The sequence below is a fragment of the Macaca mulatta genome, chromosome 1 (assembly GCF_049350105.2).
Source record: "Macaca mulatta isolate MMU2019108-1 chromosome 1, T2T-MMU8v2.0, whole genome shotgun sequence".
In the NCBI taxonomy this organism is placed as follows: domain Eukaryota; kingdom Metazoa; phylum Chordata; class Mammalia; order Primates; family Cercopithecidae; genus Macaca; species Macaca mulatta.
The window spans coordinates 34,127,434-34,147,064 of NC_133406.1; the positions used below are offsets into that span (position 1 = coordinate 34,127,434).

Sequence of the window (19,631 nt, forward strand, 5' to 3'; positions counted from 1 at the left end):
TTGCACTGTATGTGAAGTGTTGTGCGAGGTATTTTCCTTGCACTTGTCTTATTTAGTCTTTGCAATAAACACAGCTCCTGCTAAAGAAGTGAGAATTCTGAGGCGTAGAGAAACATACAATGACAAGCCCAAGACCCCACAACTGACTAGAGGTGAACTGGGGAGTCCAGTGGAAATTTGGGAATAAGGAACATGGAATGGATGATTTCTTTTAATTTAGAGCGTTCTCATTTAGCATATCTCTTCTTTGTACCACACTTTCCCTCTGGGTGTCAGGGCCTCAGCTAAAGAGAAGGGTGTCCCTGGAGCAAGTTTCCATGCCCTTCAGCTTTGCTGAAGGCCTAGGGAGAGTGGCAAGAGAGAGACAGGGATAGGAGGAAGCTGGTGAATCCTCTTTCACAGTGGTGTTTCAGCCTCTTGGGATCTTGATACCTGTCCCTGATACCTTGATACATACTTAGTGTGTGACACCACTTAGACCTCACAACCCTACAAAGTAGTTTCATGGTCATCAGTGCCCAAACCCTCATGGGCTCTGTTTGTGAGTCAGCACACATCTATGTGATGTGTGTGAGAATCGTCTTCCTGCAAGTGTGACCTTGTGCAGCTTTGGTCGCACTGCCTGAACAGCAAGTCCTCTTTGGGTATGTGCAAACCAGAGTTTTACATCCGTTTATGTAACACATGTAAACAATTTAATCTTTGAATTCTCTCTCTGGTACAAACGTTACGATAAAGCGGACATCAGTACGGGTGTGCTGAGAGTCTGTTGGCAGAAAAGCCTGCAATTTGCTTCCTTTTCTCAGCTAGGTGGACTGCAGTTTTGAGACCTCCCAACATGTGTGTCAGGGGGACTCACGTCACATGCCCAGCAATTTGTGTCATGCTTGGAGTTGTGTTTACTCCACCCCAGCAGGTATTTGGAACCCTTATGTCAGAGAAGAGCCCCAGCTACGCACTTAGCAGCAGCCCCGGAAGGGCCAAGTGCATCAAAAGAATGAGCTTTGGAATTATGTTCACATTAGAAATGAGTGCTGATTGGAGTCGGAGGTTGGATCTTAACTACACCTTTTAGTTTCCAAAGTATTGGACTCTCAATGGTGTTTGGGAACTTGCTCAAAGGAATTAAGGAACTTGTTGTGACCTTAGGCAATTTACTTAACCTCTCTGAGCCTGAGTTTTCTCATTTGTAAACATAAGGTTATTACAGGAATTAGAAATCATTTATGAAAAGCACGACATAGTGGCACAATGCCAGTTATGTGAGGTACTTCAGAAATGGGAGCAGCTGTCATAATCACTACCTTTATTTTATAATAGTATTTTTCTGGCATATTACAAGATGTTATTCTTGTTTTCTTACCTTTTGAGAGACCCTGACTTGATGCCTCCATTTTCAGATGCGTCATTCACAAGTGGGCTTCTAAAAAGATTCTAAGGATCAGAGGCAAGCCCCATGAAGTGACTTACCGTTATTATGTAGTAGCTATGATTGCGTCTACCTCTTCCAGTTACCTCAGTTACGGTACTTGTAGAACTTTTCATAAACTGTATTAATCACCTCATGGATATCCATAAAACAAGCATTCACAGAGGGACTGCTGGATCTAATCCCTGTGCTACCTTTCGGGAATATAAACAGGAATAGGGTTTTGTCTGGACCTGCTCACAGGCAAAGGAGAGGAAAGAATGGGAATGGAAATTCTCAACACCACAGAGCAGAGTCCTAAGAGAGGAGCCAGCAGGTGAAGTGGGTGCACAGAGAAGGGAGTACTGGCCACTCAGAGGAGAGAGGCTTAAGTGCTACTGCAGAGTTTACACTTGAATGGTTCTTGAAGGGTAAGTAGGAGTTTGCTAAACAGAGAAGCTTGGAAAGGCTATTTGGCAGCAGAGACAACAGCTCCATGTTTTATGGAGCTGAAGAGCATGATGTATTTGTGGAATGGTGATCTGTTCATTGTGCTGGAAATACAAAACTCAGAAAGGAACTGCAGTAGGTGAGGCTGGAGCTAGCTTGCGAAGGGCCTTGAGTCGTGATAAATAATTTGGATATATCCCCAAGGGCAATGGTGAGCCAAGAGACATTACATTTCACCTGACTTTTATTTTATGTAAGTGATTTAAAGTAGGGAGCTTAAAACATAAGGACACATATAGCTAATAAGTTTATGTGGGAAATTATTGTCTGTTTTAGTGGGGGAAATTCAAGGAGGCTTTGAATGACTTATTGAGAGTCAGTGTAGAAGGGAATTTTATGTTGAAAGATTCAGATTTTAATTGTTTGGTGTTTACTTAGTTCCTAGGACAGAAACTGCCCACTTTCATCTCCAAAGGCCTCTTTTATGACTTAGTTAAATTTTTCTGCTTCATGATCTTGAAATTTTCATGTCACTGAATATTGCAAAGATGAGATCCACACAAGAAAAAACGATTGAGATACAGTTGTTCTAGGTCCTTACTAACCATCAACCCCTCCCCTCCCCACACAAAGGTCTATCTAATTTTCTTATCCCAACTCATCTGATGAACTCTCCTCATCTCCCATCTCCATCCCTTCATCTCCCCAGGGCCTCAGGCAGCATGTGTGGCGCTTGCACTGAAGATGGGACATTTCGTCAGTATGTGCACACAGCTTCCTCCCGGCGGGTGTGTGATTCCTCAGGTTATTGGACCCCAGAGGAGGCTGTGGGTAAAGTACCATGATGCTTTTTCTTTATAACCTGGTGACCACTGAGGATGGGGGTGGTGGTAAAGAGTGGAGTAGTGACGTGGTGAGAAAAAGGCAATGTGTGTGTGTGTGTGTGTGTCTGTCTGTCTGTCTGTCTGTCTGTCGTCTGTATGTGTTTTGGCTGGATATCTTCAGGAGCCTTGCAAACTGTCTGGTGCTGCTGTGTGCAGAATGTCCCATATGTGTCTAACATAGAGGCCCCATGGCTGTGGTGAAGCAGAGATCAGCATATAGGACAGAAGGGTGGAGAAGTCAGCTGAACTCAGGGTGTGACTTCAGGGTGAGATAGCTGGGAGGTGTAGTGTTATGTGTGCCTACTGGTCCTTGGAGCAGCCGTGCCACGTGACAGTATAAGCTGACCTCTTACTCCTGTATATCAGGAGAGTAATAGAGAACACAGTGCAGAGAACACTCATGCACTGGCTGAGCGAGTCTGGGTGGGGTGGGGGGAACCAGGTGTTCCACACTGATCGTTCTTGTCTATGCTATTTTATGAGTCTATTAATCACTGGTACTGGTTGTGCTTTGGATATGATCTGAGTTAGGCTCCAGGAAGCGGAAAATATTTTTTGTTATCTTTTTTTCTGTACCTCCCCTAACTTTTCAAATAGTCACACATTCACTCACATATGTACGTTAATGCCCCTAAGATAAATTACAGCACGAATCTTTTCCCAGTTCAAGTCAGAAAATACTGTTGACAGGATTTAGCACCTCCTAATGAATGGCTTGACTTCTTCCATCATCATCATCTTTAATGTTTACCTAATTATCATCTTTTTTCTTTGCCTTTAAAATATTAAGACACTAAAAACAATTAAATAAGATGTGTTGGGCAAAGTCCTGTTTGAATTAATCTGCAGTCTTGATTGTGACATGAAAAAAGGAGAATATTGGTCTGAGAGTCTACAGTATCTGCAAGATATAATCCTGAGCTCCCAGTAACTCAAGTGACAGGGCTTCAGGGATAAATCTGGAAGGAGATAATTTACTTGATTGATTGTATATGACTTTTTTCAAGTGAGAATTTTCAGGGAAGAATGGAAAGTGAGTATGAAATTTACTGCTTTGGACTCTAAACAGAGATTCGCATTTCATAAAGAGCCATTTTGTGTGAGTGTGGCAAACAGTCTGTCCTATGCTGGTGTTTTAATGCCTGTTTGATTCCCTGGCCCAGTATTTTTTTCTTTTTTAATTCTAGGGAGGAAAAAAATCAGTTATCTGAGAGAGGTAAAAGGAATTAGAAGTTCTAGGTTCTAATTCTTGTGTCTTGAGGCAAACCAAGTTAACTTTCAGGGCTTCCATTTCATGCTTTAACATGAAGTCATAATAGAAACGTTTTGACTGTCAGTGCCACTGTTAGGCTGATTTCTAAGGACCTTTATTCTGCTAGTATTGGGGGCTTCATAATAATAGTTAAGAGACCAACAGAAGTTTTTAGGACTACTAACATTGGACTTCACAAGCATTAATTCATAAATCATTAATAAACTAAGTATATATGAATAATAAGAAATACTGGTCTTCCTTTACTTTGAAAGGGTGAGGAACCAGGTCATATTTAAAATATACACTATAAAAGTAATTGAATCTCTAACAGAGCTGGCATAAACACATGTATTTATAAATATGTCTAATGAGCACTACTTAACCACCAACTGTTTTCTAAATGCTATGGGGATTAGAAAACTAAAACAGACATATGCCCTGCTTAAGCGTCATCTTCATGGTGAGAATTTTCTGGCTTCATAACCTAAAATAGCTCCCAGCCTCACCTCGTAATTCTGTATCCCTTATGTTCCTCCACTTGTCTTCACAGATATCATTACTACCTAGTATTATACTTTATGTCCCTTTATATATTTATTGTTGCATCTATCACTTTGTTGTAAGATATAGAAAGGCAAGACTTTCGTCTCTCTTGTTCACTCCTCTATCTCTAATACCTAGATTAGTATCTCTAATACCTAAATTAGTTCTAATACCTACATTAGAAGTACACTACCAATTTTTGTTGAATGAATGAATCAGCTCATAATAAATAAATCAACTCACAGTATAGGTGAAAAACAATAAAAACCATAAAATGTAACACACCACACACACACACACACACATAGTTGCACACACATATTTTTGAAATTAATAATATGTGTTTATGTTTCCTGCTGTAGTTTCTCCCTGCGGCTACCTCCTTGCTCCCCATACCTGAACTGAAAGGGAAATTGCAATGTTTGAACTGGTTTTCTCTGGGCTTTGGGACATAATTCATTTTCCAAATTTTGAAGGGCTAAATACTTCTACTTTGGTAAATGTAGATATTTAATTTCTCTAGAACATTGTGTAGATCTACACTGCCGTAGTAAGGCAGAGGTTAAACATTATCGCTTATTTTCTAAAAGAGGAAACTTAGGCATAGAAAGATGTGCCACAGCCACTCAGCTAAGGGCACAGGAGGCCTGACTCTGCTGGTTCTCGATTCAGCACTCTCTCTTCAACTCCCCTCACACGACAGAAAAGAAAACCATTTGGGTAGATTATTTCCAGGGAGCTGACTTTCATAGATTTGTGATATTTGATTTTTTATCATTACATTTTTATTGGCTACTGAATCTTCATTTTTTTCCCGCTCCATAGTATGTGTTTCTATTTCCTGCCTGCAGTTACCTACCTGCTTACACATACCTGAACTGAAAGGGAAATTTCAATGTATGGTTTTAAAGTTCATCTAACCATCAGTTGAGAGGATTGCCAGGGTGGGATCTTAGGGAATGAAAGGAGTTTTGTGAAGAGCCCTACAAAGATTGCAGTGACAGGGTGAAATCATTGGTCTTCAGAAGCATTAATTTATCGTAAGTTATGAATGGACTAATCACATGTAATTCTCTCCTCAAGGATTCTTTAAGGATATGACTTTTCTGCAGCAGCCTTATGTTTCCACCTAGGATGTGGGTTGCTCCCTTCCCAATTCCTGGCTGGTTTCCTCTTGCTAAGGGCACCATGTACAGGAATGGGGTAACAAGAGTGTAATGCTTTTTACTTTTACAACTTTGATCTTACTAGTACTTAAGATTTAACCTGCTAAGATGACCAACTTCTACAGGAATTCTAAGCGTTCTCTCTGTAGTTCCTCTTTCTGGCTGCTAAGGGCTACTCATTTTCTGACTTTTAATGGCTGCTACTGATGTATCTTTCTGCTGATCTCCCACCAGGGCCTCCTGACGTAGATCAGCCCTGCGAGCCGAGCTTACAGGCCTGGAGCCCTGAGGTCCACCTGTACCACATGAACATGACGGTCCCCTGCCCCACAGAAGGCTGTAGCCTGGAGCTGCTCTTCCAATACCCGGTCCAAGCTGACACCCTCACCCTGTGGGTCACTTCCTTCTTCCTGGACTCCTCGCAGGTCCTCTTTGACACAGAGATCTTGCTGGAAAACAAGGAGTCTGTGCACCTGGGCCCCTTAGACACTTTCTGTGACATCCCACTCACTATCAAACTGCACGTGGATGGGAAGGTTTCGGGGGTGAAAGTCTATACCTTTGATGAGAGGATAGAGATTGATGCAGCGCTCCTGACTTCTCAGCCCCACAGTCCCTTGTGCTCTGGCTGCAGGCCCGTGAGGTACCAGGTTCTCCGCGATCCCCCATTTGCCAGTGGTTTGCCCGTGATGGTGACACATCCTCACAGGAAGTTCACGGACGTGTGAGTTTGGTAGCATGACTATGGGGCTTCCTGGGGCTCTAGGGGTGGGTTTTGTTACTTTTTCCCCGCTTTTTAATATTCAGTCATGCCCTTCGTTGGAGGAATGTTTAGACTCTCAGAGGGGATTTTACTGTAAAGTGACGTATCTGAGGTAAAGAAAAACACTTCCCAGAAAGGGGCAAGCAGGTGTCTGATTGCTGATGCCATCATCATGATTATGGACAAAACAGGTTAGTGTATGAGATGTTTCAGTTGAACTGAACATAATTGCCACAAATGAGTTGATCAGAATCACATACTCCTGTCTGGTGACAATTTAATTTCTGATTCTTTGCTTTAGCTGTCTGATCATCTGCCACAGACCTCATAACATTTATAAGGTATAGTCAATTCTTCTATTGCTATGCAAGGAGGCCAAGGGCCCAGCAGACAAGACGATGCACTCAGTTCCATGACTCATTCATGATATGCATTTCATTCTTTCCCCTTCTCTCATTTCTCCCCCCAACCCCCCATCAACCAACTCTCTTTTATCTTTCTCTTCCAGCTCTCCTCTTTCTCTTAGTTCTGTCTTTTCTTCCTACCTTTAGTGAGTTCTGCTATGTTCCTGGCACTGCATGTTCAGTGCTGGGGGCACAGACTAAGATGAGGTCCTTACTACAAAGAACTCAATGTCTGGAGCAGGAGGCTGGTACCTCCAAAGGCAAATTCTCTCAACCACATAACCTTCTTTGGAGACTGCCCTGAGGGCAGAATTAGGGCAAAACAAAGTTTTATCAGAGATGCTGTCAGTTAGTTTTTGCTGCATTAGAAATCATCACAAAATGTAGAAGGTTAAAACAACAAACATTATTTCCCATAGGTGGGTTGAGTGTTCTCATCTAGACTGATGTGGCTGGTGGTAGATGACCCAGGATGACCTCCCGCACAGCTGAGACAGCTGGCATGGCTGGAGAGATGAGGGCCTCTTTCCTCATGGTCTCTCAAGACTTGGCCTGGGCTTCTCATGATAGTGGAAGGGTTTCCAGCAGCAGAGAGGGCAAGCCCCCAAATGCTTACCCTTTTCAAATATTTGCTTTATGTTATTCATGATAATGTTCCACTAGCCAAAGCAAGTCACACAGCAATTTTAGACTCAATGGGTGGCAAAATAAACCCTCCCTTTTGATGAGAGAGGCAGCAAAGTCACATCATAGAAGGGTACATCGGGGACAGGGTAGTCATTTGGCAATCTACCATAGCTACAAAAAAAATAGAGATAAATGTCCACCTTGAACTTCATTACATTTTTCTTCCCATATTTGCCTGTCAATTAGAATTAGAAGGTAGTGAAATGACCAAAAAGCTAATACAAATGCAAAGGTAGCTTTAAAAAGAAAAAAGAAATGCCATTTTGAACTTCTTAAATAAGGCAGTTAAGATGACGTTTGTTATCTAGTTTGCTACACACACACACACACACACACACACACACAAAGACACACACATGTTTAAGGTCAATAATATCTCATTTTATAGATGAAAAATCTGAGGCTTAACTTTGATTTGGTTCAATAGCTAGTAAATAGCAAAATTGGAATTAAAATCCAATTTTTCAACTGGATCTCATTTTGATCCTCTTGCTTCAGTAACACTGCCTTTTACAAACTCAGATCCTGGAGGGCTTGGGCTACCTGCTGCTGAGTTTTTCCTCAAGAAAAATAAACACATGCTGATGTTTCCATCCAGTCCTTTCCCCAGCCACAGAAAAGTGTGAAGCTTTTATGCATGGCTGGACAAGCAGTCTGACGGAAACCGCCTTGTAAAGGGAAACTGTCAGCATTGATTAGGATGTAAAATTGGTTTTGCTTTAGAAATATCTGGCATTCTCATAAGAGGTTTGCTTCCCTGGGGAATGTGGGGGTAACTAATTTGGAAATTTAAAAGACTTTAATATCTAGGTTTCTTTTCTATTTAAATATTTAAAAGCCAGCACAGAGGTTTTTAAAGATGTTTTTGAAACCCTGAGACATTTCCTGGTTGCTGGTTGCTGCATCAGCTGAGGGAGTGGAGGCTTTGTGGGTGAGCTGAAAAGTCTGTTAAAGAGGAGAGAACCATGTCAGAATACTGATGGCAGCCACTCACGGTAGTCCCAGCAACCCTTTGAGATCCTGTTTCACTAAGTAACTCCCATCCTAGCTTGACTTTGGTGATAGTTTTCCAATTAGGGTAGGCACTGGGCAAAATTAAGATGAAGATAGAATTTGTCTTTCGGATCAGAAGCTCCCCTTCTTGAGCCCTTTTCCTCTTCTCAGTGTCCTGCCTTTCACCCTCACCACACAATCAGTGCACCCGGGCTCTAGAGAGTCTGACAAGCTCCTTCCATCTCCAGGGTCAACTGATACGACTCCATTCCTGATGCCTACATACTTTAATAGGTTTGGAGGTGAGCAGTTGTTTAACGCATTTCTAATTGTGGAACTTCTTAAATTCCCCAAATTGTGACCAAAGGTGTTCCTACCTTCTGTTATGAGACAGTTTATCTTACTCCTAAGGATTCAGTCTCCTCAAGACAAAAATTCTCCTGAGAGAAAACTATGGTCGCAGACCTGAGAAGGGGGCCTTCCTGAGCCCAAACACTGAAGCTTTAATCTCCAGTTTCTTTGATTACTTTGATGATACAGAAGACTGGCTTTTAAATAGTTTTGTTTTGCTTTAACATGGTAAAAATGCACTTGAAATACCATCTTCCTAGATTGACTAGGACTGTTAAGTTCAGTGTTAACACAGCAAGCGTTTACTGTGCATTTACTCCGTACAACGCACAGGGATACAGAAATAAATATGATTTCAAACTTGGTAAGACTGTGCCTTGATCTTTGTTTTAGACAATGCAGCATATGTTTAACTTTTATGTTTTCCATAATATTTCCCTTCAACTTCTGCAAACCATCAACGAAGGACTCAGGGCATGCCTCACTTTGTGGCTGTAGTGGTCACAAACCCTTTGGTTTCCATAGGGAGGTCACACCTGGGCAGATGTATCGTTACCAAGTTCTAGCTGAAGCTGGAGGAGAACTGGGAGAAGCTTCGCCTCCTCTGAACCACATTCACGGAGCTCCTTATTGCGGAGATGGGAAGGTGTCAGAGTGAGTATTGTGTGTGTGTGTGTGTGTGTGTGTGTGTGTGTATGTGTGTATCTGAGCAGGGACACTGCTCTGAACAGAAGTTTCAGGAGTCTGACTTGTTTTGGAAATGTAGGGAGCAAGGCACCATTTGATTCTAGTGTTGAAATTCTAAAATCTGGGACTTGGTTTTGTCAGGTCTTGAGATCTGGCATCTCTAAATAGTTATGGAGGAACCCACTTTTATAGCTAACCCCAGAGTATTGAGGTATTGAGACTGATTATCTGGGAGCCCCTTTTATGGCCTCAGCAAGCAACTGCTGGACAGTGATTCAGGGAAGGAATTTATGCAGAAGGTTACTCATCAAATGATGCCGAAAGACGATCTCTTTTGAACAAATGGCCTATTCTACTAACTAGTTGTGTGATCTGAGGAAATTCAGTATAGCTTTCGGATCTTCAGTTTCTCATGTAAGCCTTAGTAGAACTGATAACAATATAATTTCCAGCTATTCTGTAAGCATCACCAAGGTAGAAATGGAATCACTCTTTCTATTTCTTAACATACCATGTTACTTTTCTTGTTGCCCTTTTGTGACATTAACATAGAGGACTAATTAATTCATTCTGGTTTGCCTGGGACTTTCCTGGTTTTAGCACTAGAAATACCAAGTCCCAGGAAATCCTGGACAGTTGATCACCCTACATCAACCTAATTTTAATGCTCATCTAGCCTTATTTATTACTTATATAAAGCTGCTGGGATTAGGAGCCTGGAAGACAGACACTGTGATTTGTCTTAGATTTTGCATCCTAATGAGATGGGTTATTTGTATTTTCCCAGACCAAGTGAAGATATATCGTATCTTGAAGCCCTATTGGGAATCAATTCTGTAGCCTTTCTTGGGATTCCATCCCATCATTTAGCAGTCGCTAAACATTGTTTATCTCCTCAATCGTCTAAGATCCTGAAACTGTAGTAAGTCTATTCCTTGTCATAGAAGTATAAACACTAAAATGTTCCCAGCCCTCGATAATATGTAGAAGCCATTGAAGTCACCTCAACCTTGCTCATGTGCTGTCCCTTGCCACCTACCTCAGCCTCAGCCTGCCACCTTCCCTCCTTCATTTCAAATCAGATTTCTCCCTGGGATGCTTCACATTGCAGAGGACAGGTCCACTTGATACTGTTGTTGTTTTCTCTGTTTTGGTTGCTTCATTTTAAACCTACAGCCCACCAGTTAATGTGTTGGGGGGCTGGGTAACCACTACTACACTGGCAGGACCCTCCTTGAACAAAACACTCTGCCCCCTGCCCTAGCGTCTTCCAAGGCAGCTGTCTAATGGTGGCCACCCTGCAGCCCCAGGGTGCCATTTCTGCCTGAAGCATGTGGGGCTGAAAGGGTTGGAGAGCTCTTTTCCTACCCTGGTTTTGCACATTTTCTCACGTGCCTTAAAGCAGCTTCATCTAAGGCAGCACTGCTTGGCTACTGGGTCTCACGAGGTTTCTTATCAAAATGTTCCTTGAAACTTCTGCCTGTGTTTTCTTCTCTGTGTAACTAGTGCTTCCATCCAATGAGAAGGTATGTAACTCCAAATCTGGCTTAACCAAAGGCACCACATTACACATAAAACAAGGAGCCATACAAATCGTTAGTGATCACTTAGATATCACTTGTCAATAGGACCATCAAAACAAGCACAATGCAGGGCCCTGAAATTATAAACAGTATTCATACAGAAGTTACTCATTTCAATCTGTGCTGTTCAATATAGGAGCCGCCAACCATAGGTGGCTCTTTTTGCCTTTAAAATATACTAAATGCACCTAAAAATCTGAATACTGAAATTTATTTAATTTTTAGTAATTTACATTTGGTTTAAAAACCAAAACTCAATTTGGTTATTGGAAAATCTTCAAGTATATTTGGAACAACTTGGGCAGGTAAATCTTATGTTTCAACTATAAGTATTATAAAATCTAAATACAGATCAAATAGTTAAATTCAGATGTGTTGTAAGTGAAAAATACACACTAGATTTCAAAGACTTAGTATGTAAAAATTATGTAACATGACTCATTTTATAATGATTGCAGATTGAAATAATATTTTGAATATCTTGGGTTAGGTAAAATATAGTATTAAAACCAATTTTACCAGTTTCTTTTTACTTTTTAAATGACTACCAGAAAAATTAAAAATGTGACTTTCACTACATTTCTGTTGGGCCGCATGGCACAAGATGGTACATAGCATGCTTATACTGATTGTTTAGATTATCTTCAAAATGAAAATATAAAGTTGGCGACCTCCAAGATTATTCCTGCACCCCTTGTAGCAAAACACAGATGAAGGTTAATCTTCTCTCCATAAATAAGCACATTAAGGCATAAAGTATTTGGAGACTTCTTGGATATAGCACACATTTAATTAGGTCCCCAGTATAGTCTCTTTTCATTGAACTGCATTGCATTTATATAGAAAAATGATTTGAAGTTTCCTTAATTTCTTCAATTATGTTGTTTTTATATCTCTTTTAGCCTTCTCCACTTCCAGCTTGCCAAGTAAAATATGATTACTATATCACTGTATTCATAGCATACATTTAATTCATTTTAAACCATTCTCATTTCTAATTATTTAATCTTTCCTTCATCCTGGTGAGGAATACTTTAAACAATAGATTAGAGCTATTTGTGATGTTCTGGGTCTGAAAACACTTTAACATTCCAAATCCTTTATCTATTGAGTTAAAATACATGTCCATTTTGAGCATAAACAAAGTCAAGGAGAAAAAAAATGGTAATCCTCATGCATTTTGCAATAGCCAAATGTTGGTTCTTTCATAGGAGCATCAACCCAAACTTATCTATTTTGTTTCCATAAGTTGCTTCATGTCCCTTTCACTATAAACTAACTCACCCACCTCAATTCAAATTTTGTCATCTGCTGTATTAGCATTTGAGATTGGAAACTAAAAACGTTTTTCTTCTCTTAGCATTTGTTTCTTCCCTGCAATATATGTTAGCTGTCACCAGGTGGTAGTAGGGAGTAAAGACAGGGACCTGAGCCCTAGAGATGCCCTAGACGGAGAGATGGCCCCATAGGGCTACTTAAGTCTCTAGGTATATGAAGAGGAGATTGAATTTTACAAAATCCTAATTTTTATAACAACGGCACCTTTATGTAACAAAACAATGAAATCATAAAGAAATACTAGATAAAAATGAATAGATGAAACCACAGAGACAGGCAGGCTTTCTCCTTACCGTTGTCAGCTATTTTAAGCCTTTATTCATTATAGGGCTGGCAGGGCTTTTCTAAGCTTAAGACCCTCTCCCGAAACGCCATCAAGACCCTCATGGATCTCCTAGATGTTTCTGCGCCATGAGCTACCTGACTTCCAGGAATTCCCACAACCCACTGGATATGCCAATCAACAATCATTGAATAAATTGTATCTACTTTATATATACGTATGTTTGTTTCTATTTTCTGTAAAAGCATTCTTCTAGCTCCTACTTTTTTCCAACTTGCACTTTTTAATATATACTGAGAAACTGTAAGAATTTTAAACAATGGTAGCTAAACAAGAAAAATTATTTTTTTGTGTTATATATGCATGTATATTTTACCCTCTAGGAGCCTGGGAGAAGAGTGTGATGATGGAGACCTTGTGAGTGGAGATGGCTGCTCCAAGGCGTGTGAGCTGGAGGAAGGTTTCAACTGTGTAGGTAAGTTCAGGAGTTCCAGTCTAAGATTGTGTCCTACTTTTAGAGGTGTATTATTTTGTAAGTTCTTGATACCTTGTAACATCTAGCTTAGTGATAATAATAACCTTTGATGTGTCCCTTGTATGCCAGACATGAATTGTTTCACAGGTATTATCTCATTCAATCCTTAGAATAATTGTGGGGAAACCAAAGTGAGCTTAAATAACTTGATTTCATTTATGCAGCTAGAAGTGGTAAAGTCAGCATTTGAACTAAGGAAGTAGAGCTTAAATTTGAACTAAGGAAGCAGAGCTTAAATAACTTGATTTCATTTATGCAGCTAGAAGTGGTAAAGTCAGCATTTGAACTAAGGAAGTACAGCTCTAGAATCTGCATTGTAAACCACTAGGTTATTTTGCTTCCTAGTTTAATGTTACCAAAGATTTCTCTTGGGTCCTCCAGGGTAACGCCAATATGTCAGGTAAGTAGCACAATCATATGGACTCTACATACAAATTACAGTAAGGAAACATTCTAAGCCAAAGCAAAGGCAAGACATATTTTGGTGACTGTGTGTCATAGATTCAATCATGAAGAATAACAGAGGATCCTAACACATTTTAGCCTTGGAGAATCACTGGTAAAAATTTTAACTCTAGAGTATAAGGTGCTTTTTACTCTAGACTCTTGCCACTCCGGGGAGGCAGTCTACAACACTTTTCCAATTCTGATTAAAGCTATCATCACCAGGTTCCTTAGATGCATATATTTTCCATTGTCATCTACATAGATTGCAATTATTTGGTGGAGCATAACCACACATTGAAGTTTTTTTAAATAGCAGTGCATTTAAAACTATTTTAAAGTCTTGAAATCTTAAGATAAAGTAGAATGTGATTACAATTATATATAATTTATTAAGGTGTTAAGTACTACACAGAATATACAAATGTCCCTGCTCTCCAGAGCCAGACCTGCATCATAGAATGTTGGTGGTCCTCTCTCCATGCATTCATCCATCCATCCATTTGAAAAAGGCCCGTTGTGTACTATGTGTTCAGCGGTACCATGTATTCTGTGCATGTTGTGTACCATGAGTCTGATCGAGTCCCTGATCCTTTCTTGAGTACGAGTTTATCAGTGACTTAGAGCACAGCTTCTGTCTTACATAAATGCCTCCTACCAAAGCATGAGAGATGAGTTTCTAGCTTCTGCTTACCTAACTCTAGCAGTGAAGAATGCACCTTGAAACAGACCATTCTGTTTACAAATGGCCTTATCTGTTGTAAAATTTTTTCCTTTTTTTCCAGTTTGGAAACTGAGGCTCAGAACATTTTAGTGACTCATCCAAGGGCATACAATGAAATCTTTGCAGAGCCAGCCCTGGAACTCAGCTTTCCTCATGCTTAATCAAGTGCATTTTCCCTGCTATGAAACTACAGAGGATATATATTTTTTTCTGTTTTATTTGACTACCATTCAGATATTTGAAATACCTCTCCATTATTCTCCTTTCCAATCCAAACATCCCCTCATGTGATTAGGATTCCAGACCCTTTCTTATTTACCCCAAACTGGCATGCTTCATGTGGTCAATGCCCAGAAGGAAATCCAATACTCCAGATGTGGTCTGGCTATGCAGAATACATTGAACCGATTACCTCCCTCTTCTGTACACAAGTATTTGTTAACACAACCTCTGTTAGCATTATTTCTTTTTGGTAGCCACATAGTAGTCTCATATTAAATACAATATATATTCTCCAAACACTAAACTTTCCTCAGTGCAGCTCAAGTCTTATTTAACTTACAAGGAGACCTTATATTGTGTCTATCACATTTGATCTCATAAAGTTTGGCTATTTCCTTCAACCCCAGTAAGACTATATTTAAATGGTTTTAACTATACAGGGTAAGGTTAAATGATATATTCCAACATTAGACTTTTTTTAGTGAATCGTAAGTTCATCATATGCTAAGCACATAGTTATATTCCATTATTTCTCAAAAGTTCAGGTTTGAAGAAACCATTGTAAAATATATTTTTAAAGTATTCAGTTATTTTCAGATGAATTTGAAAGAAACATAAACAAAAATTTTAAGTCTGTGCTCAAAAAAATAGAGACAAGAAGCAAGAAGAGTAGTTACTGGGTTATAAGTAGAAAAACAAAACAAAACTATACACACACGTAAAGAGAGAGAGAATTATCATGGGAAAGTCATTCCAAAAGCACATACATTGGCTTTGGAGAGTGCTTTGAGTAGGTTTGATGAAACGTATGAGTTGAAAGCCCAAAATAGATTTTCAACCAAGTCCTGTGGACAGTGGCTTATATCTGGCAAGTAGAGATAGATTTACCACAGAAGGGTCTTAGAGGAAATTATTAAGAGAATAATTAATAACTATATGTTGATGGACAGCTGGCAAATTACTGGAACAGTCCTGTGGTATTGCTATGAAGAATTGAACATGAAAAAAAGGAAATAGTAACAGTAAATTTTAGTAATGCTCTCACTGAATATATACGTAGGTGTTATTTTGAATCTTAATCTTACTTTCATGTCCTAATTTTTAAGTAGAAAATAGAAATTTGAATTGTTCCATTAATATTAATTGCCTCATATTTTGGTAAAAAATGCAACAGAACTTAAATGGCTTTGTAAGTGTTTCTCAGCTATCTACATTTGAAGGCACTGTGTCTATGTATCTATAAAGAGTCAGTGCTATTCATTTACTAGGAGTTATTATATGAGCAAGAATGGAACTTGTCCAGTGCATACCAGCTGGCTTTACAACCCCAGTATATTTTCTCAGATATTCGTTTCTCACCTGTTTGCTTTTGAAGACAGCCCCTCTGTCTTAGTTTGAGGCAGTGTGGAGTAATAGCTGCTGAACCTTCATTCTGGCTCTTGGATTTAAGCCTGACTCAAATTAATGCTCTATTGCTTACCATTCAAGGGTCCTTTATGAAGTCACATAAAATCACTGAGACTCAGGCTTCCTATCATAAAAGAAACAAAATACAAACCTCACAGGGTTGTTCTAAGACTAAAAAAAAATCAATACATATGTAACCCTCATAAGCCTGGAGCCTATATTCTCCAGTTTAATAGCAGTCACGCAGTTGAAGAAACACAAGCAACAAAAAGTGATTGAGAAAAATCTCCCCTAATGCTTTAATATTTCAAAAACTATGAAAAAGATTCAAATATATAATATATATTAGGATTTATTTATATTCCTTTCTTCTTTTACCATATTATATCTCTGGCTTCCCCTAAATATCTTACTCAACTATTACTTAAAATTTCTTTCCACACCCAGCCTACAGCTGCTTTTTTTCTCCCTGTTCTTTCTTCCCTGATCTCAACCCTTTCTGTACTTTGATAATGTAGATGGTTTCTACCTTTCTCCCAATGAGAAAAAAATCCTTCTTCTTTAGGGATGTGTGGGATGTATGTGTATCTGTGTGTTTGGGGTAGGCACTAGACTGGCAGGCAATTGCAGAATTCTCTTTAGTGGGCTGGAGAAGAAATGTCGTGGACATTCCCATGTTCATTTTTATCATGACATTTATGAAAACACTCTTTCTGTGTCACACAATATTTCTTGGCAGGAGAGCCCAGCCTTTGCTACATGTATGAGGGAGATGGCATATGTGAACCTTTTGAGAGAAAAACCAGCATTGTAGACTGTGGCATCTACACTCCCAAAGGATACTTAGATCAGTGGGCTACCCAGGCTTACTCCTCTCATGAAGACAAGAATAAGTGTCCTGTTTCCTTGGTAACTGGAGAACCTCATTCCCTGGTAAGTTAAGCCAGATGAATAGAGTCGAGGCTGTGCAAATTGTAAAGTGACTCCCCCTACGCTTACACTTGGGGTCTGTGTTTGGATAATTAAAAGAAGAAAAAGAAGAAGAAAGGAGTTAGAAGGCCTAGGCAACATTACTGGATCTACCAGCATTGCTATTATAATTACATGATGTTGGACAAGTCACTTAACCTCTCTGGGACCCAATGTTCTCACATGGAAAATGGGTATAGTAACACCTTTTTCATGTTCAGTGGTTTACTACAGTGATCAAATAAGCTTTAAAGTGTGTAATGAGGATCAAAGTATAAATTGATTTAAAGAAGTTTTATTATTGAAGAAACTGTAGAGTTTTTGCTAGAAGTAAATCCTTGGGTATATAATTTTTTTTCTGAATATCCACCTAAATAGATAGGAGATCCTCTGACAGATCTAAAATGCTATACCAATGACATCTATGAGATAACGTTGAAGACTGAAAAGAAGATTAAAGGCTCATGACTCTTGGGACCCATTCTAGATGCTTCTGTTGCAAAATAAACTCTTCAATTTATTAGAATAGGCAATACAGTCCTTTCACAGAAGTGAGATTTAGGCCTCTAGATAGTGTAGGCCAGAATGAAATAATATGATTTTATACTTGAGAAGACATCTTTGAAGAGATTGAGGAGCCAGCTAAGGTTGATGCTCCAGTTCAAGGATTTCATCAAGGACCCAGGGTCTTCTAGATTCCAGCTCTTTCATCCTCGAGTGCAGCCTTCTTCCTCCTGCTCAAAACATGGCTGCAGTTCTCCTAGGTGTGAAATCAGTATTTCAAGGAAGGAGGGGACAGGCCAAAGGGAAATAGGTGCATGTCAGCTGAGTCTTTCCCTTTTTATTGAGAAAATGATAGCTTTTCTGGACATTCCACACAATAAACTTCCACCCACCTCTTACTGGTCAGATCTAGGCCACTTCATCACCTTTAGTTGTAAGGAACCCTAGGGAGATGAGCGTTTATAGCCAGATACACTGTCGCCTTGAACAAAATTGGAGTTTATTAATAAAAAAGTAAGGGGAAATAGATACCAGTCGGCAGCTAGCCATTTCTGCCACACTCTCTCAGCCTAAATTCTGGCATCTTGCTCCTTCAAGTCCTGGCATCCGATGACAGAAAGCCAGGGAAGTTGGGAGATTCTGAGGTAATGACCGCTCTCTGAAGTGGCTTTTAGTCTAGCCTGTCTGTCTTCCCTAAGTGAAGTGGGAGAAATTTCCTGGAGTTTTATTTCTCTGGCTCCTTTACTTAGCTGAATCCTCAGTGGTTCCCCAACTCAGTAGCCTCACTTTTGGGGCAGTCGATGCTGCCTGGTAAGGGCTTCATCATCACCCCAGACAGACTCCCCTGCTTTGTCCTGGGGCAGTTACCTGAAATATGCCAGGACTATTTGTAACCACCCAGTGGGCAAGACCCGTGGGCTGATGATAAACTGAGGCCTGTTGTGTTTTCTACCCTTGTAAGTTATATCTTGATGTTAAAGAGAGCACTGAGAAATACTTCAATGTTGAGAAAAGTTTTCTGCCAATAATGTGATCATTAGGCATTCAGAAAGAGAGAAAAACTTTGCTATGAGCTGGAGAGTTTCATTGTCCTTATATCTTCACACTCCATACTTCAAATTGTTGGTTGAAATTGTATTTCAGATTTGCACATCATACCATCCAGATTTACCCAACCACCGTCCCCTAACTGGCTGGTTTCCCTGTGTTGCCAGTGAAAATGAAACTCAGGATGACAGGAGTGAGCAGCCAGAAAGTAGCCTGAAGAAAGAAGATGAGGTTTGGCTCAAAGTAAGTGGCCCAAATGTTTCTTTTGTGCGTGTGAAAGGTGTAAGCATGTGTGTGTGTGTGTGTGTGTGTGTAAATGGTGCATTTGGATGACCTGTCAGAAAATTTTCTTTTGTTATCTCAAAGTGCTAATATTGAGTTTATTTTCACCTCTCTGAATTGTGGACTTCTTTCTGTTAATACATGGGTAATCAGTTTATCAAAGTGTAACATATACACAGAAAAGTGCAAAAATCAGAAACGCACAGCCCAATGAATTTTTGCAAAGTGAACATCCTTTCTAATCACAACACAGATCAAGAAATAGGACATTTCCATCACCGCCCCCCTACAAGGCTCTCTCATGTCCCCTCTTAGTTATTACACCACTGAGGTGGATCTATTTCTATCATCATAGATTAGTTTTGTCTGCTTTTGAAATTTATAGGAAAATGCTTTACAGTATGTACTCTTTGCAACTGATTCTTTCTTATTTGGCATTCTATTTGTGGGATTCATTCATGCTGCTTCACTTAGCAGTAGTTTTCATTTTCATTGTGGTATAAGCATTGCACTGTATGAAAACGCCACCATATATTTAACCATTCTAATATTCATGAATATTTGAATTATTTCTGGTTTTTCTCTATTGTGCTATTATAAGTCATTCTGCTATAAGCATTTCTGTACATTTTTGTGGTGAATGTGTATAAACAGATGGGTATATTTGGAACTGCCAAATCATAAGTAGGCCAGCTTTGGTAA

At 39.7% G+C, this 19,631-nt stretch overlaps 1 protein-coding gene across 1 annotated transcript in view; it reads left to right on the plus strand.

Annotated features, from left to right (window-relative positions):
- Positions 1-19,631, plus strand: part of PAPPA2 (pappalysin 2) — a 303,315-nt gene that overhangs the window by 141,776 nt on the left and 141,908 nt on the right. The window contains exons 6-11 of the mRNA XM_015123561.3: positions 2,568-2,689; positions 5,941-6,430; positions 9,430-9,558; positions 13,179-13,270; positions 16,867-17,060; positions 18,744-18,890. Of these exons, the coding sequence (XP_014979047.3) occupies positions 2,568-2,689; positions 5,941-6,430; positions 9,430-9,558; positions 13,179-13,270; positions 16,867-17,060; positions 18,744-18,890 (1,174 nt within the window). The remainder of the gene's footprint in view (positions 1-2,567; positions 2,690-5,940; positions 6,431-9,429; positions 9,559-13,178; positions 13,271-16,866; positions 17,061-18,743; positions 18,891-19,631) is intronic.